At 38.5% G+C, this 27158-nt stretch overlaps 1 protein-coding gene across 4 annotated transcripts in view; it reads left to right on the top strand.

The window, feature by feature from the left end:
- The window catches only part of LOC125456889 (ribosomal protein S6 kinase alpha-3), a 104577-nt gene that overhangs the window by 64911 nt on the left and 12508 nt on the right, over positions 1 to 27158 (top strand). For all 4 annotated transcript variants that reach the window (XM_059650411.1, XM_048540403.2, XM_059650412.1 and 1 more), the window contains 11 exons: positions 2115 to 2221; positions 2428 to 2465; positions 5122 to 5264; positions 12470 to 12540; positions 12658 to 12746; positions 13730 to 13794; positions 14137 to 14239; positions 14607 to 14728; positions 19821 to 19943; positions 20620 to 20709; positions 20993 to 21151. In XM_059650411.1, the coding sequence (XP_059506394.1) occupies positions 2115 to 2221; positions 2428 to 2465; positions 5122 to 5264; positions 12470 to 12540; positions 12658 to 12746; positions 13730 to 13794; positions 14137 to 14239; positions 14607 to 14728; positions 19821 to 19943; positions 20620 to 20709; positions 20993 to 21151 (1110 nt within the window). The remainder of the gene's footprint in view (positions 1 to 2114; positions 2222 to 2427; positions 2466 to 5121; positions 5265 to 12469; positions 12541 to 12657; positions 12747 to 13729; positions 13795 to 14136; positions 14240 to 14606; positions 14729 to 19820; positions 19944 to 20619; positions 20710 to 20992; positions 21152 to 27158) is intronic.

The raw sequence follows: 27158 nt of genomic DNA, 5'->3' as shown, positions 1-27158 counted from the left end.
TCGCTGTCACCCAGTCAAAATCTTGTAACTCCCTTCCTAACATCACTATAATGTACCAACACCACATGGTTTAAAATGACAGAGAGCTGCCGTCTTAGCATTGGACAATAAATGCTCGTCCTGCTGGTAACGCCCACATCTTGTGAAGAATTTTTAAAACATTATTCAAAACTGCCCAAATTCTACATTGCAATAAGTCCTTATCACCAATCACCCTTGTGTATGATGAATTGCTTTTGCTTCTGGTTAAGCATTACCTTGCATGTAAAACTTCATCCTTTTCAGATCTCTTCTTGACCTTACCCATCTGTCTTTTTTGCAGATGCTCTTATTTAATTTTATTCACTGCAGCATTAGCAGTTGCACCTTTTAAGCTTCAGAGACCCCAGCTTTTAGATTTTTTGTTTCCCTTACCTGCATCAGCCTTCATCTCTAAATCCCCCTCTACTGTTTAAGACATTTCTTAATCCTGGTAAAACATCAGTTTCACTGTCATCAGTACTGATGTCTGTTTGCATCTCACTGTCAAATCTGTTTGATAACATACCAATGAAACGTTTTGGGATATTTTAAAGGTGCTGTATAAGTGGACGTTGTTATAACTGTGCAGTTAACCAGTTGACATCTCTGTCAATGAATTTGTTGGCATTAAAAGTTCAGACAAACAAACTAAACATTATCAGTCACCTTGTATATTTGGAAAGGAATGTTCTGGTCCTCATGACAAATTGTTGGTGTTTTGATTTTTGTTTTGCTGTGTTCTGGGTTACATGGCAGTTAGGTGATAACATGACCAGCTGCATAAGGGACAAGCTAGATGGACCAGCTGTTTTTCTTGCCTATCTGATATTTTTACCTGTTTGTCCGTTAAGAGAAAGGCAAACTGCATTCTCAATATTTGGCCATCAGCAGTTTAACAGTTTCATGCTTCAGCTCAATTTATCCTTGGGGGCCAAAATGCATAAATGCCTTCCTGTTAGCTCTGCTGCCCAAGATCCAGTTGGGACTATTTGCCGTTACACATTCTGCGCACTTCTCTCATTATTCAGTGGATGAGTTGGTTTTTAAAGTCAAGAAGATGCAAGAAAATCCCATCTATGTTCAGTACAGTACTCCAGTGATGGAGTGCTTGAGCTTATTTGGTCTCTCGTTAGGAAGTAATCCTATATGTTGCACTGTGCAGTGATGTATAAACATTTACATCAGTGTTTGTAGTTTGCAATTTGTGATGGAAAATGCAAGAGAACCTGCTAGCTCTGCCTAATCAGAACTGCAAATCACTTAAATCCAAATTATGTGCAGTGCTGTTACTGAGTGCCAGGAAAAGTATTGCGTGATAAATAAGTGTTCAATAAATATGGCTTTTACGACATCTCCACCATCCTGAGAATATTGGTGGAAGTGGGGGAGCTGAACTCTGTGTCAGCGGCCTCCTACTTTGCAAAAGAAGGCTTTCTGTCTACCTAAATGCCAATTTAAAAATTATTTGTTCTTGCTTAATGAATTTCTTTCAGAACTTGTTCCCAGTTTGCAAACTCTGAGACCTTTGTTCGTAAAGTGACCTGTGTCCATCCATCTATGCCTTTCTTTGCATTGTTCCCCTGACCCTCCGGGGGCCCCCATTTCCCTAACTCGCCTAGACCATTCCAATTTCAACTAAACTTTCATTGATTTGGCTCATCATTTCCACAAGGTCCTTTTTAAATTTTATACTGAGCTATCCCTTCACTCCCTCCAAAAGCCACTGCAAAACCAGTCTATTTGATGTTCTTTTAATTCACTGCTCCTAATCCTTCTGCTTCTCCAATTCTGGTGACTTTTGTCTCAGTTGCTTTGAAACATTTAGAGGTACCATGTGGGTGAACGATTTTAATCTTTATCTCTATTTCTGTATACAATTCTGGTACCTGCAGTTTAAAAATAACTCACTTGTGCTATAATTTAACTTGTCAGTTTATAGGTGAGGTTAATTATAGGAAAACTTTGAATTCTCAACGGAACACTATTATAAGCATTTTCATCATTTTCCATTTAAATTTTGTGCAGTCTGAAGCAGTTTGGCTGTTTAAACTTTTTAATTGCCATTGAATCCAAATGATATTTATTCTCAACAGGTTATGTTCACTGAAGAAGATGTGAAGTTTTATCTTGCAGAATTGGCTCTTGCTTTAGATCACCTACATAGTCTGGGAATTATCTACAGAGATTTAAAGCCAGAAAAGTAAGTTGTTGAAATTTGCAACCCATACTAAGTTTTCATTGAGAGCTGGATGAAATATTCTGCAGGATGCAATCTGTTTCATGTTTTATCCATGTCATAAATAATTGAAGTTGTTTTATTGTATTTACTTAAAATATAGATTATCAGAATTGTTACTAAGCTCAATGTCAAATTACAAGGAGCTAAATGTAATTACTTTCTTTCAGTATCTTGCTGGATGAACAGGGTCATATTAAACTAACGGGTAAGTTCAGTAATACAGATTCTGCCTATTTTAATTTTCAGCCTGCATTGCCTTTAATTAATCCTACATGCTCACCTTTAGGAATGTTTTAACTACATTTCTTTCAGAAAGAATTTGGAGAAAAGATTATTTCTAAAAATTCTCTTTTTTTTAAAAAGATCAAAGTATCTTTTCATGAGACAAGTTCTGCCTTCGCTTTGGATGTGTCCTCCCACTGTTTTGTGGCACTAACACTGTGCTGAATAGGACAGATTTCAAACATCTAGCACCTGTAGAGCAAGTATCTGTTATAAGATGGTACTTCATATTTGGCACCAGTAGCACTGGTATTTTGTGGTCCCTTCTAGCTGTGAACACAGACTGATGAAAGAAAGACTTGAAGTGAAAGCTGATTAAACCAACTGATGTAACAACAGATATTAGCCAGACTCAGAAAGGAGAATGTAGATGGCTGTCATAAAAGTTTTGTTTTGAAGTCAAGCAATACAATCCACTCAAGTGTTAAATGTTCAATATTGTTTTCTCACAATGTACTTTTTTAAATTAAAGGCTTGATTGTAATTATTGCTTTAAATATTCATTTGCTATGATTAAACTAACTGAGCAATTTGTATAAGACCCGAAATAACCAATTCCTTTCTTTGTGACTTCCTTTCCTAATTTCTAAACTTAGCCGTATAATAAACCCCCTCACCCTGAATCATATGCTGTTGAGATTTTGGCCTTTGAACATGATACACCCATCCATTGGAATTCAAATTTAGCTGTGGTAGATTACGTGTTCTACAGTGCCATCACCAAAGCCCTCCATCACCTTCTCCAAATGCACCTTCATGCTTTAAAATTCTTCTTTGACCAAACTTCTTGTGATATCTGTAAATAGTGTTGGCTTCTGTAATGTGCAGTGAACTTTTTTCTACATTACAAAGCACTACAGAAATCAAAGATATACAAGTTTCAATAATGTTATATGTTGCTGGCTAATAATAGGCAAATTATACAACAACTTGTTATAGATATTTACTACACACCACAAAAGTATTATGAACAAAATTTGCTGCAGAGACCTGTGGATATGCAGAGGTGGATTGATAAAGCTTGTGTTTTAGGTAATGTATTAAGACAGGTCACCAAAAGCGAAGAGCTCCTTTATTGCACGCAAATATCCTGAGCTATCGACAACTATCCTTTGCACTTTCTTCCTCCAAATATTTCTCCTTTTAAAATTTAACTGGTCCTAATAGTTGAGTGCATTTTAGCACCATTAGAGAGTCAACTTAAACCACAGCTGCCTAACTCCTCACTGCCTGGGATAAAAGCACCATACTACTGATGGAAATCTGAAATCTTTTTTTAAAAAAAAGTGCTGGAGGAACTGTCTGCAACATCTATGGAGAGACAAATAATTGTCATTTCAAGTCCACTATGACTTCTGAAGAAGAATATCTGCCTCAATGTTATCTCTGTTTTTATCTCCAAATTCTGTCAGACCTACTGAGTTATTTCAGCACTTTTTTGCTTTTAATTCCCTTACTTTCGCTGTTCTGTCTCAGTGACTATTCTATCTTCCTTAATTTAAGCTTCCACTTTCCTGCATTCAAATCTACAGTGCTGCACCAGATAACGTTCTAAAATTGAATTCCAGTGTGTCTGGTCTGCTGCTTGGTCGTGTACGTTTTAAAATAACATTTCCCCAGTGACACACTCATCTGAATCTGATTGATCTACTTGTTTTACAACTTCAGCTGCGATTTAACTCTTGGCTAGTAACTTACTTTCCTGAAACAAAGTATGTTTTGCTCTTGCCTTGGAATTTTATTGCAACCTCCAACTTTCATCATCCTTTTACGCTGCCCCACAAACTACTCTGGATCTTCATTTCTATGGAAATAACTTCAGTGCCTCCTCCCAGTATTCTAGTCATCTGCATGTCTCTGAATTTGAACACGTTTACTCATGCACCAGGCTAATATCACTGTACCTACTTCAGCTTTACTGTGTGACGTATCTGAATTGTTTTCTCTTTCCTGCTTAATGCCACAATGTGTGAATTCTAATAACGAGGCCCTCCTGTTTTGTTTACCATTGGATCAATTTGCTTTCACGTTTTGGCCGCTACTAGAGACTGATATCCATTGCTTTACTTTCCACACTCTTCTCCCCTCTTTGTTTTTATCTCTTACACTATTCTCTTCATCCCTTCTTTCATTTTTATCACTTTGAGGATTTCTTCATCCCTGGCTTGACACTTCGGAGAGCCTGCAGCTTCCTTGATGCGTCTTGGCATCCTCGAAGGCTCATTGCAGTACTTGTCACAGCCTCCTTGGAAGCAGAAATTCCAACTGCTTCTTCATATTCTTGCATGCTTGTTGAGTCTTGTCAGTCTACTTCTCATCAAAATCTCTCCTAGTGATGACCCTTTGTATTCTGCCACTGGATCAGCTGCCACTGCACCTCTATGTAACTTTCTGCAGAGTATTTGCTCACTTGTGACGATTGCAAGACTGTGCTGGCCTTAACAAAAATTTAGCTGAGGGAGGTGATACCTTACCCGAATTGTTTTTTTGGCATCAAAAGTCATAAATTAATTGTGTAAACATAGTCTGATGTAGATAATTGAAATAACACATTCTGAAGTGTATTATTTTATAATTAGATTTTGGGTTGAGCAAAGAGTCTATTGATCATGAGAAGAAAGCCTATTCATTCTGTGGTACTGTGGAGTATATGGCGCCTGAGGTAGTTAATAGAAGAGGCCATACTCAGAGTGCTGACTGGTGGTCTTTTGGTGTTCTCATGGTAAGCTTTTTTTAAATTCATTCATGTCGAGAATGTATTCTTGTAAATTATCTGGTTTTCTCCCAGACATTTAATGCGTTTGCCTCATTTCATTGTGATTTTATTTAAGGAACTAATTTGCAATTAAAGCAGTTCTTGAAATTATGCTTTTTTTTTGGGAAAACAATCCAATTAATTTTCCCTCTATTCAAAAATTTGTTTATCACATTCCTTTATCCTTTTCTGGTTATTTGGTTTGAGTATAGCCTTGACGTTTACCTTTCTGTGCCACTAGAATTTTAAACTTGTGTTTCATAGCTAATTGCTTTTAGGATGCTGATCATGTCTCTCTCTCCTTAGTCTCAATATTTGGAACTGAAATTATAACACTTGTTGCCTGGACTGTTGAGGTGATGTCATCAAAAGGTGACTGATTTGTGAGTGAGCAAAACTATGACTGAGTTTGTTGTGGGGCAGTAAGTGATCATTCATTTTGGACCCACGAAAGATGTCAGAATTTCTAAATCAGAAACTAGAGCAGCAAGATTGTGGGTCTGGGTACCGAAATAATTTAACGAGCAACTTCTTTTTAAGAAAAAGACAGATGGAATCTTAACTCTAATCTCAGGGAGTGAGGTGCAAAGGAATTGAGTTAATCTACATTAAAGCATTGACTTGACTAAATCTTAGGGCACATCTCTGAATTGTAACACTGGGGCTTAAGGGTTGACTTATGAGATGATGATGCACAAACTTAAGCTTGTAATTCTTTGTGTCAAGATTAAGGGGTGAACAATTGACTTGTTACAAAAGATTAAATATGTTTAGAGAAAAACTGTTTTCTTTGGAGAGTAGCCAGAACAAGGGGGCATAACCTTAACATTGAACCTAGACTTCCCAGGCTGATGTAATGAAGCCTTTCAAACAAAGGATAGCGGAAATCAGAAATGACCTTTTTATCCATCAACAGCTTATTGACATAACGACTGAATTTTGTAGGTGAGGTATTTTTGTTGATGATATTAAGGGATATCGAATTAAGGAGTTGAGGTACAGAACAACAATGATTAAAGTCTAAAAATAGAACGACCTTGAGAGGCTGATTGACTAATTTAAATTCGTATGCTTAGGTAGAATAAACATTCCAATGGACATATTCAAGTAGGAGTAAGGGTAAATTAAAAGCAAGCATCCATAGTCTGTTTATTCGAGACTGTCATGGGGAGCTAAGGCCCATGTTTTGCATGGCCTGCAGTATGTGGAGAATCTAGACCTTCCTGATGGCCTGGATGACAATCTGTGCAGAAAGTGCCTCTAGCTGGAGCAATTCAAGCTCCAGGTCTTGGAGTGTTAACTGGAGGGATTGCAGTACATTCACAAGGCTGAAAGTGTTTCAGAATGTGGTCACCCATACCTTTCGAGGTGCAGACAGAGGGAATGGGTGACAGCCAGCAGAAGGAGTTGACGAAGTTGATAGTGAGAAAATCCCTGAGTGCATCGTGGCCCTGGAAAACAGCGAAAATAACTGTTCTCCGAGAGACTGATCATGGCCCTGTGGGTAGTGCAGCTGTTCTGTCAGAGGGAGGAGTGAGAGGAATGAACAGGGAAGCAGTGTGGAAGGGCATTCGTGGCAGGAGATTCGTGAATGAGATATGTGCTTCTGGGGCCATAGATGTACTTCCAGGATGATAGCTTGCCTCCCGAATGCCAAGGTCAAGAATGTCATGGAACAGTTGCAGGGCATTCTGAAGGGAGAGGGTAAACAGTTAGTTGTGGTTTCTGTTTGGACCAGTAAATAGGGAGAAAGAGGAAGTGAGATCAGTATACATTGGACAGGTTACATCTGAGCAGGGACTGGCATCTTTGCAGGAAAATTTGCTAATATTATTTGGGTAAATATAAACAAGGTTGGGACAGGAATGGAATCCTGAGCAGTTGAGATGGTGTTTTAATTTCCAGTGCTATCAAGGCAGAGAAAATGGACTTAATAAGAGAGGATAAGTTTAGCAAGGCTAAGTGAAATATATTTTAATATAAGAAGCCTGAAGAATAAGCTTGATGACCTTGAGGGCACAGAAGCACATGGGAGTATGATATCACAACTGTGGCTGAGATGTAGCTCAAAGATGGGCAGGATTGGCAGCTCAAGATTCCGATCAACAGGGCATCCAGCCAAAATAGAGGGAGACAGAAGAGGGAGGTATTATAAAATTGTTACAATTAGTTATTTTAATAATGCGGAGGGATGATACCTTGAAGGATCAAATGACATGAAATAGAAAGAAGTATAAAACCACAAAAACAAATGCGCTGATGTGTGTGTGTGTGTGTGTGTGTGTGTATGTATACTATTGACTCAACAGTCAGGGAGGAATGAAAGATCAAATATGTAACCAAATTTCATAAGTGTGAGAATAATAAGACAGTAAATATAGTATTTTACCTAAATATTATCTGGGATAGTTTGGGTAGGGAGGGAACAAAATTTTTAAATGTGATCCAAGAGAACATTTTTAGCTAGTACATAAGTCACAGGGAAGGGGCAGTTCTGGACCAAATGTTCAGAATTGAGCCTGGGCAGTAGAAGTGTACTAGCAGGAGAACATTTTGGAAGTAGTGATCATAACACGTAGTTACGAGAAAAGATAAAAGTGGGCTGGATAAAAAGCTTTAAACTGAGGGAAGGCTAATTTTATGAGGACAAGATACAATTTGACCCAAGTGGACTGGAAGCAGCTGCTTGAAAATAAAACTCAGTACGATAGAAGATATTCAAGAAGGAAACAGTGAGAGTCTGGGACAAATATGTTCTTTTAAAGGTCGAAGACTGGAGGACTCTGATGTCTACGTTAAATCGTTAGGATTAAGGAAAAAAGAACAAAAGCAAAGTTGCTGGAAAAGCTCAGCAGGTCTGGCAGCATCTAAGAAGGAAAAAATAGTTAACGTTTTGGGTCCGGCGACCCTTCCTCCTTGTTTTTGTTCCTGATTTACAGCATCCACAGTTCTTTTGGTTTTTATGAAGGAAAGAGTTCACAGCAAATGCTAAGGGCTTAATATGGCAGAGTGCATAATTAAGTGTAAAAAGTGCAGGAGGGAAATTTGGACGAAATTAGGAAAGCTGTGGGAGTGATAGAAAAGCATCAGGTCAAACAAATGAAAATGCAAACAGTAGGTTTTTAAAGTATGGATAAGGGCAAGAAAATGATGAGGAAAGTAATATGACCTTTCATGGACCATAAGGCAATGTTTGTGCGTCTAGAATACTTGGGCATAGTCCTTAACTTCTTATGGAATGCTACAATTTGTTGAGAGACAGATGAGATACTCACTGCTTTAGCAGACTTGAGGATAAATCTGCAGGTCTGGTTGAGATGTCTCCTAGACCATTGAGGAAGACAATGGAGGAGATATCAGGAGGCCCTTGTAATAATTTTCAAATCACTGCTGGCCACAGGTTTCATGTCAGAGGACTGGAGGATTGCTGACATTATCCCATCATTAAGAAAGGGAGGAAGGGATACACCACAATATTACAAGCCCCGTCCATCTAGCCTCTGGTGGATAAGTTTTTTTTGAGAACAAATTTGGAGGATAATCAACATGGATTTTTTTTCAGAAGGTAGTATATGACTAATTGGATCAAAATCTTTGTGATGGGGTAGCCTCAGGAGTGTTAATGAGGTTGGATGCATTTGATGTGGTTTGCATGGACATTTGCAAGGCTTTTGATAAGGTCCCTCATTGCAGAACGATCAACAAGAAAGCAAGAGTCCATGGGCAAAATGATATTGGATCCAAAATTGGTTCAGGTTGCATGCAGCAAGTTGTGATAGAGGCATGTTTCTCTAACTGGATGTCTGTTTCCACTGGGCTGCTTCTGGGCTTGGTGCTAGTGCTCTTGCTGTTTCTAATGTACATTTAATGATATGTAATTTAATATGAGGGTTATGATCAAGTAGTTGGTGGATGTCATGAAAATTAGGATGAGGCGAGGCATAAAATTGATCAACAGACAGATGGGTAGAGCAGTGGGAAATGGAATTCGGTCTGGAAAAGTGATGTGCTGTACTTGGGGAAGGCTAAAAAGGCAAAGGATTACACCATAAATGGTAAAACCCTGAAAGGTACTCCAGATCAGTGGAACTTTTGCGTATGCGTCCACAGCCCTTAAGGTAATAGGGCAAGCAGATAAGGTGATTTAAGATGACATTTGGCCTTTATTGGTTGAGGCATAGGAAACCAGAGCAATGAGGGTTATGTTACAACTATGAAAAAGTGAGTAAGCCACACTGGAGTGCTGTGTGTAATTCAGATCACCATGTTAGAGAAAGTGATTGCACAAGAGAGGGTATAGAGGTGATATCCCATGAATATGCCTGAGCTGGAGAAATGAACTAAGGTAAAAGTTGATACGCAGAGGTTGTTTTCCTTGGAGTACTGAAGGATGAGAGAGGGATCTGATTGGAATGTGCAAAACTTTGAGAGGCATAGATGGGTAAATAGGTAGGTACTTTGATTAGTAGAGGGGTAAATAACCTTGGCAAAGGTTTAAGGTTACAGGTAGAAGACTAAGAGGAGTGTTGAGGATAATTTTTACCCAGAGGGTGGTTGGAGTCTTAACCACACTGCCTGAAAGTGTGGTTGCATCTGAAGTTTTTGAAGGATTTGCACACACTTAGACATTCAATTGCATTGCCATAGCCTCCAGGGTTGTGAGCTAAAAGCTGGAAATTGGGTGAATGTAGTCGGAGCTTTGTTGCACAATTCCCCTCTCACCATCAACTTATGCCCTCGAGTTTTGGACACTCCCACCCCAGGAAAAATATCTTGTCTATTTAACTTCTCCATGCCTCTCAAGATTTTATAAACTTCTATATGGTCACCCTATAGCCTCTTCTCTAGGCAAAATAGTTCCAACCTATTCAACTTCTCCACACACCTCTCCAATCTCCAATCCTGGCAACATTCTTGTAGATCTTTTCTGAACCCTTTCAAGTTTCACAATATCCTTCCTATAGAAAGGAGACCAGAATTACATGCAGTATTCCACACTAGCCTGACCAATGTCATGCAGAGCCAAAACATGACTTCCCAACTCCTATACTCAATGCACTGACCAATAATGGCAAGCACACCAAAAGCTGCCTTCAACTTAAGAACCTGCAACTCTACTTTCAAGGAACTGAGCCTGCACTCCAAGATTTTTGTTCAGTAACATTTCCCAGAATCTTACCATTAAGTGCATAACTCGTGTCTTGATATGCCGTTCCAAAATGCAGCGCCTCACGTTTATCTAAATTGTACTCCATCTGCCACCGCTTGGCCCATTGGCTCATCTGATCAAGATCCTGTTGTACCCTGAGGTAACCTCCTCCTTTGCTGTGTGCTACACCTCCAATTTTGTTATCTGTAAACTTATTAATCATACTTCCTGTATAAATGATGAAAAGCAGTGGACCCAGCATTGATCCTCGTGGGATACTGGTCACAGGCCTCCAGTTTGAAAAGCAACCCTCCACCGCCACCCTTTGTCTTCTACCTTTGAGCCAGTTCTGTATCTAAATGGCTAGTTCTCCCTGTATTTCATGTAATCTAACCTTGCTAACCAGTCTACCAAGAGGAATTTTGTCAGATACCTTACTGAATTCCTTACAGATCACATCCACTGCTCTGCCCTTATCTTCTTCATACTTTGTCAAAAAACTCAATCAAGTTAGTGAGATCCAAGTTCCCATGCGTAATGCCATGTTGACTTTCCCTAATCAGTCCTTGCCTTTCCAAATACACGTAAATCCTGTCCCTCAGGATTCTCTCCAACAATTCGCTCACTACCATTGTCAGGTTTACCGGTCGATAGTTCCCTGGCTCTTGCTCACCACTTTTCTTAAATAGTTGGCACTGTCAGCCAGCCTTCTGTCTTTCTGCGATTGTATACAAATATCTCAACAAGGGGCCCAGCAGTCACTTCACTAGTTTCCTGTGGAGTTCTCTGGTACACCTGATCAGGTCACAGGATTTATCCACCTTTGTGCATTCCAAGATGTCCAGCACCACCACCTTTCTAGTATAGACATTTTTCAAGATGCCTCTATTTATTTCCCTATGTTCTCTATCTTCCACATCCTTCTCCATAGTAAACACTGATGCAAAGTACTCTTTCAGTATCTTCCCCATCTCCTGTGGTTCCATTTGTGGTGACCTTGTTAATCTTTAGAGAACCCTGTTCTCTCTCCAGTTACTCTTGTGCCCTTTGGATTCTCCTTAACCCTATTTGCCAAAGCTATCTCATATTATCCCCTTTTTTTGCCCTCCTGACTTCCCTCTTCAGCATACTCCTACTGTCTTTATATTCTTCTAGGGTTTCACACGAACCCTGCTGTCAATAGCTGGCATGTGTTTCCTTAGTCTTGACCAAAACTTCAATTTCTCTGGTCATCCAGCATTCCATACACTTACCAGCCTTGCCCATTACCCTAACAAAAACATACTGTCTCGAGACTCTCATTATCTCATTTTGAAGACTTCCCATTCTCCAGCTGTCACTTTGCCTGCATATGTTTGCCCAGGTTATTTGTTTTGATTGTCAGAATGAAAAAGCATGTTTTAATCGATGTGAAATTGTATCTGTTCAAAAAGACTTGGTTGTAATACAAAATTAGTATGCATATACAGCATGCACTGGGAAAGTAACACATTGACTTTTTATTGCAAAAGTATTTGCAGTACAAGAATGAATGTCTTGCGACAAATGTACAAGGTTTGCGATCTCGCCTTTGTCCGCAAGTCTGGTTTCCATATTTAAGGAAGGGCTTGCTGCCGTTAGAGGCAGTAGAGTGAAGAAACATTACATGGGTCTCTGGGATCTGAAGGTTTTCAGAGTTGCTGAGTAAATTGGGTCAGTACACTCTCTGGAGCTCAAGACTAAGGATGAAAATGAAAACCACCTTCATTCAGCAGGTTATGGATAGCTGCAATTTTCTACCCCAGATGGATGCATCATGACTGAGTATTGTTAATGCCAGGATGTTTATCTCGGGGAATCAAAGGAAACAGTGGGGAAAATGGAATGAAGCTCTAATTCAACCAAATTTCAAACAGTGCTCCATTTCCAAAAAATACTCTCTTTTTAAAGATCATGTGTGTCACACTTATTTCTAATTCCTTCAGTTTGTTTGCCAATGGTATTTGAGTCACATTCTGACTGTGTGTACATTTTTGGTTTCTAGTTTGAGATGCTTACGGGTACCTTGCCCTTTCAAGGGAAGGATAGAAAGGAAACTATGACGATGATCCTGAAGTAAGTTGCAAAATATTCAGTGTATTTTGTTTCAGTGAATGTTGTATTTTTTAATGCTAATAATTTTATTCAAAACATTTTATTCTGAAAAGCTTTTGTTTGTATTTATTCTTGCAGAGCAAAATTGGGAATGCCACAGTTTTTAAGTCCTGACTCCCAAAGTCTATTACGCATGCTTTTCAAACGCAACCCTGGAAACAGGCTAGGTATTTCTGTTTTTACTTTGTCAAATTATCACTTTGTTCAGCTAGTCTAGGGCGATACCTCAATTTTACATTTTTCAATGCACCTATTTCTGTCAAACGGTTTAAAGCTTATACAGTTTGAGGTCACAAGGTGGATTGTGCAAATCAAGACTGCATGAGAAAACATGGATCTTGTAGAATTATATACCACAAAAGGAGACAGTTTGTCCATGATTTGAGTTATTGTCACTCTTCTTCATTATGCTGCAGAATTTTGCTTTTCAAATGGAAATCCAATTCCCTTTTGAAAGTTGATAGTGAAATATGCATTTGATGCTCTTTCAGGCAGTGCGTTCCAAATCATAACTTTATGCAAATTGTAATGTTCTCTCCCAGACTTTTTGCTATTTACCTTAGACCTGTGTACCCTGATTACCCATTCTCCTGGCAGTGGAGACAATTTCTCCTTTTTGACTCTGTCAAAATGTTCCACCTGAAAAGATGGTAGAAACAAAATCCACAAATAGTTTTTGTGATTGAAGAACTTCCGGATTACTGACATGAGGAATATCAAACACAACTCCTAGTTCAAAGAATTAACACTGGAGTGATGAGCCTTATGGCCTCATTCTGTGCTATGTGTTTTCATAAATCTATATTCTGTGGTGCATAAATATTAGGAATAAAGATTGTGTTCAAGCGAGAAGCCTGATTTAAAAACAGCTAATTTCAAACTTGGTCTATGCTGAACTCTTGCATACTGTTCATTTGTTTTCTGAATACTCATGGTAGCAAGCAGGAATAGCATTTGTGATTTCCTTGATCGGTGGTACGACAAGTGATGGCACCATTAAGGAAGAATGAAAAATAATTGAAATTTGTCTTTTCTTCATAATTTATTTTTGTCAAATCAAAGTTTTCCATTCTACTCATGAAAGATTGGAGCCCAAAAGTGATGGGATATGAGGTTACAAGTAAACAGTAGATTTTTATTGCTTTGCCAGGAGCTGGTCCAGATGGCGTTGAAGAAATTAAGAGACACTCTTTCTTTTCCACCATTGATTGGAATGTGAGTATTGTTTTTATGTAATTATTTTTTTAAACCACATTTTAGGCAGAACTTTAAATCATGAATATTCTTGTTTGCTATTTTAATGCCACTTTATGCATAGCTGTATTTTTCCAAATAAATATATCTAGGTGCATGTACAGAACTGTTGAGGTTTTCTGATACTCAAAGCTATTTGTATTTCCTTTAGCATATTATCTAAAAGAACACTTTGGAAAGGGACTTTTTCAAACTCTAAATGTTAATCCAATTTTGGAATTTTTGTGTTTGTTAATTCTTTGAAAAATTTCTCATCACACAGTTCATATTCACATATATACATATAATTACTGCTTATTTCAGAAATTGTGCAGAAGAGAAATTCTGCCACCTTTCAAACCTGCAATTGGTAGACCAGAGGATACTTTCTATTTTGATCCAGAGTTTACAGCAAAAACACCAAAAGGTAACTATTAGTGAAAACTCGTAAATCTTGAGTATATAGTCGAGAGCAATATTTGGCTGTCAGTTCCACTTGCACTTCAAAACAACTGTGCATCACACTCAATCAAACATGACTGCATGACAAAGCCTACTGTTACTTTGTCTTGTTGCTGTTTGTTTTAAATTTAAATGTGATTGAGATAGGGTTTTAGAAGAGGAGTTCGGGTGTAATTCAGTCCGTGAAAAGTAACCAATGGAAGATCCATATCTTTTTGAAGTTCCATTTGATTAGTGATGTAAATAGCTGCAGTATGTGAAATGTGTTCTGCATGCAATTTTAGTAGCATTTGTGTGAAAATGATCCTAATGATATCTGTTTTATTGTTTAGATTCCCCTGGTATTCCACCCAGTGCCAATGCTCATCAGCTGTTCCGTGGATTCAGCTTTGTGGCTGTTGCCTCTGAGGAAGAGCCCCAGCCTATGCAAACAGCTGTACATCCAATTGTACAGGTGAAAAAAACCCTCCATGCATGTTTATTTAATAATTTACACCAGTGATTCATTCAAAGCTGATACCCTAATTCTTCTCTTTTAGACATGTATTATCACACTTAATTTTTGATGAATATTAGTAAATGAGACCATAAATATGTTTCAATCCAAATTGCTCCACATTGGATTGTTTGGGAATTACTGTGATGTTATAATTTTTGTTACACATTGATTCAGCGAACCCAATAATACAATTATATAAATGCAGTATCAAAAAACAGGCCAGTCACACAGTAGCTATCACGTTTTGATATATAGCTACAAGACACAAGCAGCATAACTAACTAGGTGACTGAAAATTAATTCTTGTTTCATTAGCCAGCACCTTTTTATTTGGCCTTTATAAAATTTCCATTTGTCATTGAAAAATTATTTGTGCTTCAGCAAAGTGCAGATCCTCTGAAGCCATCAGAAAAATATCAGCCAGAGAGATACCCTGTGGGCTTTAATAACAAACCTCAAGGTTAATCAGAGAACATCTAGCCAATCTAAATTTACTGTCTGCTTTCTATTCACTTACCCACAGATTTATCATAGCACATTAAATTATCAAAATAGAATCTGCCAATGGATTGATTCTTTGACCTTCAAGGATGATGATGAGGGCACGGGATTCAGCATGGAAGGCAAGAATCCTGTAAATTGGTTTTCACTTTGCCTTTCATGGCTCAATTTTATAAAAACAAACTAGACATTAAGCATTGAAAGGCATTAAACTTCACTTACGTTTATCTGTGCTGTACCTCACTAAAACATCTAGCATTGAAAGCCAAAAAATGTATTGCTAATTTTCTAAAACCAGAGGAGCTACTTTTGTTAGTACATTAAGGAAACATTTTGTGATGACCAGGTCACATCCAATCAAGCTATTTCAGACCTTTTCAGCCTGCTGTAGTATTGATAAGGTCACGGCTAATCTGACCGTGACCACCTATCCTAGACTTTCCTGTCCATTTCCTTAATATGACTTCCTTCTCAAACAATATTTCATCTAACTCTGCCTTAACTTACAATGATTCTGCTTCCACTGCTTGCTGGAGAGAGAATTCCAGACTTTGACCCTTAGAGAAAAATAAATCCCCACCTCTGCCTAAAATGGGAGATTCTTATCTTTAAATTATCTCCTTGTTCTACTCCCTCCCATAAGTGGAAACACCCCCTGAGGATCTTGGCGTTTCCATAAGATCACCTCTTAGTCTTGTAAACTCCACCGCATATGAGCTTTGTTCATAAGGTAATCCCACCATTCCAGGAATCATCAGATGAACCTTTCCAGTGCTGTTTCAAATGCAAATTTATCCTTTTATAAATAAGACGACTAAAACTGTACATGGTACTCCAGATGTAATCTCACCAGTTCCTTGTCCAACTCTAGCAAAACTTCCCAACTTCTTTTATTCTGCAATTCATGCAATAAATTAGTACAATTCACCTGCTGCTCCCATATACTAACTTGAGATTCATTTACCAGGGCTGTATTGCATTGTTGTTTCATCCAATCAAAGTGAGAAGTGCTTTATACAACAATTTAATTTTGAGTATATGCACCAGTTATCTTGAGGCTATAATTTGTCATTTGCCCGATTCCATTATAAATTTGATGTGGATTTTAAGTATTGACCAAGTTCTTGTTATTCTGTTGCGCAAGTTACTTGTAAGATACATTTTCTTTTGTGTTTTCGAATGTGGCTTTATGGCTGTGCTACAAACTTTTGACTGCTACTTTCTTGTCCATGGGTAGTTTGCATTTAAAATATTACTCGATTTTAAAGTTGCGAATGATCCGTTTATTTCAATTTGCTGTACATTTCAGACTGCAATGTGGTCACAAGGGTATGCTTTGGAGGGAACATTTCTCTCCTCCCACTGGTCCATTTACCCTCTCTGCACAGACCCCAATCCACATTTCCCTACCAGATAATCACATGCCAATATACCCCTCTACACTCGCAGTAATTCAGTCTACTAACAAGTCAAATCTATCTTTCCTGTAGGTTATCCCATTTACCCACCTATCTCATTATTTATTTCTACCCTTCCCCCACCTCATCCCATAATCTTGAATACTACCTTTTCCTCCTTGCACATATTCCTACTTTAAGGAGAGTAGATGAAATGAGAAGGGAATTGAAGATTTACTTGTCTTAAATGTCTGGGTTTAGATGATAAACTATTTTTAAAATCCGTTGTGCTAAACAACAAAATGAATCTTTCTCAATCTATTGTCTCTTTGATTATCCGTTAATCTTAGCAGTTTAATATAACCTGTAGTTTACAGACTGTGTGGATCTTTTACTAAAAAGGCTTTTATTGGCCAATCTCTGCATGTGTTCTTCTTTTCTTTCACTTTTTCATACTGCTCATCCCTAATTGCCCTTGAAAAGTGGTGGCAAGTCATCTAAGTGGACCTTGTAGTCCATGTGGTGTAGGTGCACCCACACTGTTTGGAAGTATATTGTATGTGAACTTGAGTTTTGAACTTGTTTGCCAGAACAACCTTTTGGGTGCCTATTGAAATAGACTAGAAAGATTTCATCATAGGCTTTGATATTTATCTTGATGGGCCATGCTGATTTAGCTTTGTGAATTTTAATTGCTGTGATACTTCTGGGCAGTTCAACTTCAGATTGAGTCTTTGGGTTAGTGAGCGTTCCTGAATCTTGCTTAAATCTAATGATGGCAACTAGATGCTCCACAAGAACAAAAAATAACAGTCCAGGAACAGGCCCTTTTGCCTTTCCATATTAAAACTATCTTCACTTTTTATTCACGTATTCATCCAGGTGTTGTTGAATGCTGCTATTGTGTGCTTTTACCACGACCTCTGGCAGCATGGTCCAGGCACACACTACTTTTTTGTGAAGAATGTGCCTTGCACATGTCTTAAATTCTCTCTCCACCACCCCACCACCACCCCCTTACCTTGCACCTGACCTCTAATAATTGACCTTCCACCCTCGGAAAAAGCCTCATACTTTCCACTCCGTCTGTGCCATTTGCAATCTTTTAAACTTCTATCAGGTCACCCCTCAACCTCCTGCATTCCTGTAAAAACAAACCCAGTCTATCCAAGATAATCAGGTGTGGAGCTGGATGAACACAGCAGGCCAAGCAGCATCTCAGGAGCATAAAAGCTGACTTTTCGGGCCTAGACCCCCCCCCCCCCCTTTCAGAGAGGGTGACGGGGAGAGGGAACTGGAATAAATAGGGAGAGAGGGGGAGGCGGACCGAAGATGGAGAGAAAACAAGATAGGTGGAGAGGAGAGTACAGATGAGGAGGTAGGGAGGGGATAGGTCAGTCCAGGGAAGACGGACAGGTCAAGGTAGGTAGGGAAATGGAGGTGCGGCTTGAGGGGGAGGAAGGGATGGGTGAGAGGAAGAACAAGTTAGGGAAGCGGAGACAGGCTGGGCTGGTTTTGGGATGCAGTGGGGGAAGGGGAAATTTTGAAGCTAGTGAAGTCCACGTTGATACCATTGGGCTGCAGGGTTCCCAAGCGGAATATGAGTTGCTGTTCTTGCAACCTTCGGGTGGCATCGTTGTGGCACTGCAGGAGGCCCATGATGGACATGTCGAACCTCTCTTCATAACTAAAATCCCCCATCCAGGCAACATCCTGGCAAACGTTTTCTGTACCGTCTCCAAAGCATCCATGTCTTTCTGATGGCATGGTGACCAGAACTGCATGTAACATTCCAAGTGTGGCCTAACTGAAGTTCCATAAGACTGCAGCATAATTTGTCCATTCTTATAGTTAATGCTCCTTCCAATGAAGGCAAGCACGCTATCTGCCTTTTTTTAAACTACCATATGTATCTGCACATCAACTTCTGCGATCTGTAGACTTGCACACATAGATCTCTTTGCATATCAATACTCCCAAGGGTTGTGCCATTCAGTGGAAAATTTCCCCTATTCTTGATCTTCCAAAATGCATCACCTCACATTTGTCTGTATAAAATGCTATTTCTTCAAAATCTGTTAACCTCCTGTCCTATCCCTAATGATCAAAGTTCTAAGTTATTATCATTATGAAGATAGCCCTGTTATCTGATTAGGCTGTTGACAAGAGCACCTGTTTTCCATCTCTGTCAACTTTCGAAACTATAATTAAGGGCTAAAGCTTAAAAATAAAATTAGACTATTCAGGCACAATTCCTGAATGGATGGTGGAAATCTGAAATTCTCACTCCACCCAAAAAGCTGTTGAGGCTACATTAATTGAACGTTTCAAATTGAGTTGTGTTTTTTGTTCGTCAAAGGTAATGAGTAATACAAAACTAAGATAGGTAGATGGAGTTAATATAAATGAATAGCTAAACAATAGCTTGAGGGCTGGTTGACCCACTCAGTCTCTTCACCTACATAGAACAGTACAGCACAGAACAGGCCCTTCAGCCCACGATGTTGTGCCGACCATTGATCCTCATGTATGCACCCTCAAATTTCTGTGACCATATGAATGTCCAGCAGTCTCTTAAATGACCCCAATGACCTTGCTTCCACAACTGCTGCTGGCAACGCATTCCATGCTCTCAACTCTCGGTGTAAAGAACCCGCCTCTGACATCCCCTCTATACTTTCCTCCAACCACCTTAAAACTATGACCCCTCGTGCTAGCCATTTCTGCCCTGGGAAATAGTCTCTGGCTATCAATGCCTCTCATTATCTTGTATACCTCAATTAGGTCCCCTCTCCTCCTGCTTTTCTCCAATGAAAAAAGTCCAAGCTCAACATGTTTTCATTTTTGCTGATACTACAACTTGCATTTATAAAAAGATGTTTATTTCTCTAATAGCAATATTGGTAAGTAAAAGGAAACTGATAAATGTCACAGTTGGAGTAGAATGTGGAAGGTTAGATAATGTTGAAGATATTAAGCACGCTTTTAAATTGTGTTCTATTTCCAACTAATCTGTTAAAATGAAGTAAATAGTTATGAAACAAAGTGTAGGTCTTTAATTTTTAAAAAGTATTGAACAAATTTGACTTCATGATATCGAAAGTAGCTTTCGTGTTTTTTTTGTGACCAATTTCACATTTTTCTTGCAGTTGCATAGAACCAGTATTCAATTTGTAGACAATTATGACCTGAAAGAGGACATTGGTGTGGGTTCTTACTCAATCTGCAAACGATGTGTAAATAAATCCACAAACATGGATTATGCTGTCAAGGTATGCACTTACTATTTTTGCAGTATACATTGTGTTTGACTAAGGATAATTCCAATGATTTTTGACTAGTTCAAACTGAAAAGCATCCTTAAAGTTTTAATAAAAAACACCTTTTCAATGCCTCCTGCTGAAGTCAGCTTTGAAGATAGAAAAGCAGCAGATATGGTGATGTTTATTTTTGGTCCCTCATTGCCTAGAGATGGTTCTTGTGGTAGTTGTGTGCTCTCTACTTGTTGGTAGCTGACCATTTTGAGGATTTTTGAGTCAAGTTGTGGTAGCCAGAATTGTGTGAGACTCGACTCAGTAATATGAAAATGTCCAGAAATACACTGAAGCAACACTGAAATCAGGTTATATACATTGAGAACCTGAAGCAAATTTTCAGTGGATGTAGTGCATAGCTCTTTGTTTATGAATATTTAGAATTGGAAGCTTATTGCACCATTTCAATGGGTTAGGGTTAGCCAGGTATTTTGTCTTGACTTTATAGCTTAAAAAAAACAATTGCAGACACTCTGTGGAATAATGTTTATTGATTGTGAATGTTTAAAACATATAACTCTTAAAAGATCACTTCTGGTAAATGAATCAAATCAATTCTGTTACAATTAATAAATTGTTGGGGTGTGTCTCTGTAGATATGTGTCCTTTCCTGCACACTGCAATTTTTTTTTAGATAATTGATAAAAGCAAGAGGGATCCTTCTGAAGAAATTGACATCCTACTTCGGTATGGGCAGCATCCCAATATTATTACCTTGAAAGATGTAAGTACAGAATTTATCAAGTTTAGCCAAACTGCAAGCTCTCAATTTTGTAGGTTACTCTTGTATAAGTGTATCTTCTTAAAGTAGTTGACTATATCCTAAGACCACTAAAATCAAACTTTGCCATAGCATTGCATTGCACATAAAGTACTGATCATTTACAATGAAATAAAGATGATTTTTCAATGTGTTGAATCTGAAATGTGTGTAAATATTGTTAGTATGTTAAATGTTCAATAGCTCTATTGATTGTAAATTTTCTCATGTTATTGTATTTCTACAGGTGTACCATGATGGTAAATATGTGTATCTAGTAACAGAACTCATGAAAGGGGGAGAATTGTTGGACAAGATTCTCAGGCAAAAGTTTTTCTCTGAACGGGAAGCCAGTGCTGTACTGTATACCATAACAAACACTATGGACTATTTGCATGCACAAGGAGTAAGTATTATTTAAATCATTTCCAATTCTTTATTAGCAAAGAGCAATCAAGAAAAATAGGCTGTATGGTTTCCTTCATGCTTATACTATCAGAATCCCTATCAAAAACTAAAGTTCGTAAGTATAATGTAATTTCGTATTGACAGTTGGAAAAAAACGTTTAGATGTTTTAGAACATAAATCTTACACTGAGCAAGGTAGAATCATAGAATCCTGATAGTGCAGTTAGAAGCCATTTGGCTCATCAAGTCTGCACTGACCCTCCAAAGTACATCCCAGCCTATCCCTGTAACCCCGCATTTACCATGGCTAATCCACCTAGCTTGCACATCCTTGAACGCAGCAGGGCAATTTACCCATGATGTGGAAGTGCCAGTGCTGAACCAAGATGGACACACTGCACTAGGTTAAAGTCCAACATATTTATTTGAAATCTGAAGTTTTCGGAGTGTTGCACCTTTTATCAGGTGAATTTAGCACCCAGCAGAAACCCTGGCAGATACTGAGAATGTCACCCAAAGTTGGAATCAAACCCAACTCCCTGGTGCTGTGAGGTAACCGTACTTACCACTGGTTTTCCTAGTTTTTACGTTGGCTTAAGTAGTTCTGCTTGGAGTTTGTAACTGTAATGATTTTAATTTTTAGTAATAAATCTTAACATTATAGCCAGCCCATTACTTATTTACAATCACAAGATTAATTTTTATTCAGATTTTATCTTTTTAGATGTAAAATATCTGCATCTTTTACCTAAATTACTTAGCGTGTTATTCATTCACCTGTCTCCTACAAATGAACAGTTATACTGTTGGGAACCAGAGGGTTATTCTCCATAACAATTTGTGTTGCACTGTTATATGACTGTCTTAACCCAGGCTTACTGCATCCTAGACAGTGAAGAAATGTAACTTAGAATTATCTTTCACTGACTACAGTTTTATTTTGAAAGAATTGGGACAACTCTTCCAAAGTTCATTGTTAGTTGTGTTCAGTGTTATCTCCAACCTTTCCGTGATATCTGCATTTAAAATTATACTTTAACTATTGTATAATTGTCTTGAGTCACTGTGTCTCAATCAGTAAGTAAACTCAACTAGTGTTGTCCTGTTGTCCAGATCACTTAATTTATCCTCCTGGGTTGATAACCATCACCTATATCTAAGAATGGAGCACTTACTGAAAATCCATCCTCAATTTGCCTCTTACTAGTTTTAATGTGTTGCCTTGTCCTACTCTAAAATTTCAATTATTCTGAATTGGCCTTCCCTTAACTACCTTGTATACCTCTAATATGATCACCTCTTGATGTTTTCCTTTAAGATTGTAAAACTGAAATTACATCTTAACTCTGAGTTAGGAAAGTTTAGCCCCTTGACTATTAGGTGCAGTAAATGCCTTCAATAATCATTACGTTTCATGAACCAGAATTGGTCACAACACTCAGTACAGTTTGGCCACAGTACAAGTCCATTTAACTTCCAGTGCTCTTGCATTCTTTCAGAAAATGTAATAAGTTAGAATTAGACACAGAATCTGTCAAGTCAAGTCAAATCAAATCAATGTTTTCTGAAGATTCACCACAATGTCTTTACTTTTATATGCTATACTTACATTTCTAAAGCCCAGAATCCTACATGCCTTATTAACTATTTTTTCGATCTATCATCTTCAATAACTTGTGCTTTCTTGCACCTTCCTTTAGAATTGCATCCTTCAATTTGGATCGACATGTTAATCCTGCTGTTCTGGATATTTATTTCATTATTATGTGACTTCTGATTTCTGTGCATTAGTTAAATGTTTGTTGAATCACTGTTTATTAGAAATCCCAAATCTCTTGGTTTTGACATTAGTTATTCCAACATCATGTTGCTTATTTTTTCTTCTTTGAGATACGTCACGTGTATATTAAATTTTCTTGTCATTTTTCTGTCAGTTTTAATATTATATCGAAGTCTGATGAAATTTTTGAGCAATTGTTTCAAGACTCCCCAATGTCTTCTAGTTTTTCGTATGTGTTACTTAATCACTTTGCATTAGGTTTCAAATCTAAAGTTTGGAAATTAGGAGCACTAATACCACTAAAACACATGGCATCACATTCTTCTCTACTCCAGCAAAACAATGATTCACCTTCTACCAGTCAGGTACTCTGATCAAGGGTTTATGCATGCAGTTTTTATAGTGGTTCCTCATGTGGAACTTCAAATGCCAGCTGGAGGTCTAGGAACAACAATGTCTTGTAGGATTTATTGTCACAGTTCACTTGAGTTGCTAGTGCCTCCTGAGCACTTTAATGTCTGTTTCCAGTCTTTGGAACCTGTGTCTAGTATTTTCATAGTCATTGAATGTGTGGCTCATTTCTGCAGCACTCTGCAATAAATACCATCTATCCCTGAAGATTTTTCTTTTGAGCCCATTTAGGTTTTCCTCTCCATGGTCAAGACCATTATTTTACTTAAATTTAACTAAGTTTGGGAAAAATACATTACTTCAGCCTTTTGTTGCAGATGCAACAATAACAACTTAAATGTATGTTTGAAGCATTAGGACTTTCAATGCACATCACTGGGGTGTAGTTCTAAAAATATTATAAGTTGTAGTACAAAATATGGACAGGTTAGCAGGAAAACCAAAGGTGTGGTTGAAACTTTGTTAAAAGCAGGATCTAGAAGGACAGGATTTGGAGGCAACACATGCTAGGGTGTGAATTCCAGAATGTGGAGCACAGATAAAGACACGAGAGAAGTAATTCCATTACTGCTTCTCTATTGAGGTTTTCACCCCTTCAGTCTCTTATTGTAGTACTGTACTGAGCTATTTTATTGGCTTCTGCCATTATCTGTCACATGCCCTTCTTTGCTCCTCACAATCATCCTGTCAGCATACTTCTGCATATTTGAAATGCATTACAGTGAAGTTATTTCCCTTATCTATCTTCCAGTTTACTTGTTAATTAGTCACATTTATTCAGTGAGAGTTGATTTTTTAAAAATGTATTTATGCTGTACGTTTGGCATTATGCCTTTAAAGTTCTATTTGTTCACTAGTCTCTTTGAGAAACCTATTCCAGTCCATCTCGTTTAGTTTTGAATTTGGCCATTTTAAAAATGTGATTCTGGTCTTGGCTGTTTGATTCCTTAGATGTTCTTTACCTTTCCTGGCTTTTGCCCTAAAACGTCAGTGACACTTGTGTTGTTATTGTTCAACAGCATATAGTATAGTACATAGAACAGTACAGCACACGAACAGGCCTTTCAACACACACAACTAATCCCTTCCGCCTCCCCATGGTCCATAGCCCTCCACTCCTTACTCACGTGCTGTCTAAAAGCCCCTGAAATGCCCCTATTGTATCTGCCTGTACCACTATGCCTGAGAGTGCGTTCTAGGCACCTACCATTGTGTTTTTTAAAAAAAAAACTGTGCCCCTCCTTTGAACTCTTTTTCTCTCTCTCTCTCTCTCTCTCTCTCTCTCCCCCTCCCCCTCTCTCTCTCTCTCTCCCTCTCTCTCTCTCTCTCCCTCTCTCTCTCTCTCTCTCTCTCTCTCTCTCTCTCTCTCTCTCTCCCTCCCCCCCCCCCCCCCTCTCTCCCTCCCCCCACACCCCCACCACCACCACCACCTTAAATGCTTGCCCTCTAGTACTTGACGTTTCAACTCTGGGGGAAAAAGATACTGACTGTCAAGTCTATGTATGTCCTCCATAATTTTATAAACTGCTGTAAGGTTTCCTCTCCACCTCTGCTCCAGAAAAAAAACCCTAGTTTGTCTCTCCTCCCCTCATACCCTCCAATCCAGGTAGTATTCTGGTAAACCTCTTCTGCACCCTTTTCAAAGCATCCACGTCCTTTCTGTAATGTGGTGACCAGGAGTGAATGCAATACTCCGAAGTGTGGCCTAACCAAACTTTGCTAAAGCTGCAACATCACTTCATGACTCTTGTATTCAATGCCCCGATCAATAAAGGCAAGTGTTCTGTATGCCTTCTTTAGCCGCACAAGTAGATAGTGTGGTATCTTCAGGGAGCTAGGGACTTGAACCCAAAGATTCCTCTCTGTACATCAGTGCTGTTAAGTGTCATGCCTTAAAATATCAAGGGAAACTATAGTTAATCTCCCAAAATGCAACACCCCACTTTAGCCCAGATTCAACTCCATCTGCCATTTTTATGCCCATATCTGCAACTGATCCATATCCCACTGTATTTTTTTGGTAGCCTTCTACACTATCCATAACTCCCCCAATCTTTGTAATCTGCAAACTTACTACCCCACACACCTACATTTTCATCCATTTCAATTACATAAATCTCAAACAAAGGTCCCAGTACAGATCACTGCGGGACAATGCTAATCGGGGACATCCAGCCAGAAAAACACGCCTCCACCACTACTTTATCTGCTATGGTCAAACCAATTCTGAATCGAAATGGCTAAGTCACAGTGGATCTTGATCTCCTCAATGAGTTTACCATGAGGGATTTTTATGGCCTTACTAAAATCCATGCAAACAACATCCCCTACTCTACCCACATCCATCATCATTCTTAGATCCTCAAAAAAAATCAAGTTAGCAAGACATGAATTGCCCATACACACAGCCATACTGACGGTCCCTAATTAGGTCATGCTTTTCCAATTGTGCATAAATCTTATCCCTGAGAATCATCTCCATTAGGTTCCCAACCAGTGATGTGAGACTCGCCAGTCTCACAGTTTCCTGGATTATCCTTATTTACCTCCTTGTACAGAAGAACAACAGTAGCTACTTGCCAGTCCTCAGGAACCTCCCCAGTGGCTCGAGGTACAAAGATCATCTTCAAAAAGAACAGGAACTCAACACAGATATAATTTAGATTCACACCACATTTTTTGGGATTCTCGACCAGATCTTTAAGGATGGTTACCGTATGTGTCATGATGGTACAGGATTAACAAGAGTCCTGAAGTCTTAAAATAAAAAGAAATAAAAACAAAATAGTGATATGTTTCTGTTTGTGTGAAACTTCAATCAATTGTCTACGTTCCCTTTCCAATGTCATTTTGATTCTATTGTCAGAAAGAAATCTCTTTCTTTGGGGCTGCTGTGCATATGGTTCGTCTTTGGAACAAAAGTGAGATTCCAGTCTTAACTGAAAGTGTTATCGGATACATGATAGGCAAAGACATCTTTAAAAGTTTGAATGCTGACAGTTCATCCCAAGTGATAAATATTAAATATTTAAGTGACTAAGAGCTTTTGTTTTGGGAAATCAAATATGAGTGAGAGTTTTAGGCTGAGTGCCTGTTTAAATTCATCTGTTACATCCTGAGAATTCTACGTGGTAATAGTTTTGCACTATCTGGCAGAATTGGCAATTTTACAGTTTTAATGTCTCATGCCCAGGGAGGTTAATAGGGAGATGAGTGGTTTCTTAATTATAGCCAGTCCTGAGATGACAAAGTCTGCATGGCTATACAGAAACCCTTTTCTGTTGTTCCAGGTGCAGATTACTCCATCTGCTCTCCCTTGCTTAGGTAAGGTATCCAACCATCCAAGATAAATAAACCAGGTAGAGTTCAGATTATTTTCTGAAAAATTGAATGATCAGTATGGAAAAGAATACCTGTCTGGGGTTTGTATCCTGTGTTTGACCTATTTGAATAGATTGTTTCCAACAATCTTAGTGCAGCATTGTTTCAATTTGGTGAGTTGCCTGTTCTTGGCCTTCAAGTAAAGTCGTCATTGGATAAGCATATGGACATACATGGAATAGTGTAGGTTAGTTGGGCTTCAGATCGGTATGTCAAGGTCGGCACAGCATCGAGGGCCGAAGGACCTGTACTGTGCTGTAATGTTCTATGTTCCAGAATCTCTCTCCTCTGAAAGTAATTTTCTTTGAGAATTGTATGCAGTATTTGCTCAATTATGCTGGTTATCTGTTACAATATTTTGCCTCTGTTCAATAATTGCTTTCCTTCAAACCATAGTTGGATATTCCTTTGCTAACAAAGGATTAGATAAAAC

The sequence above is a fragment of the Stegostoma tigrinum genome, chromosome 12, assembly GCF_030684315.1.
Source record: "Stegostoma tigrinum isolate sSteTig4 chromosome 12, sSteTig4.hap1, whole genome shotgun sequence".
NCBI classification, from domain to species: Eukaryota; Metazoa; Chordata; class Chondrichthyes; order Orectolobiformes; family Stegostomatidae; genus Stegostoma; species Stegostoma tigrinum.
The sequence above is the reverse complement of the archived record's forward strand: the minus strand, read 5'-3'. Positions and strand labels throughout refer to the sequence as shown.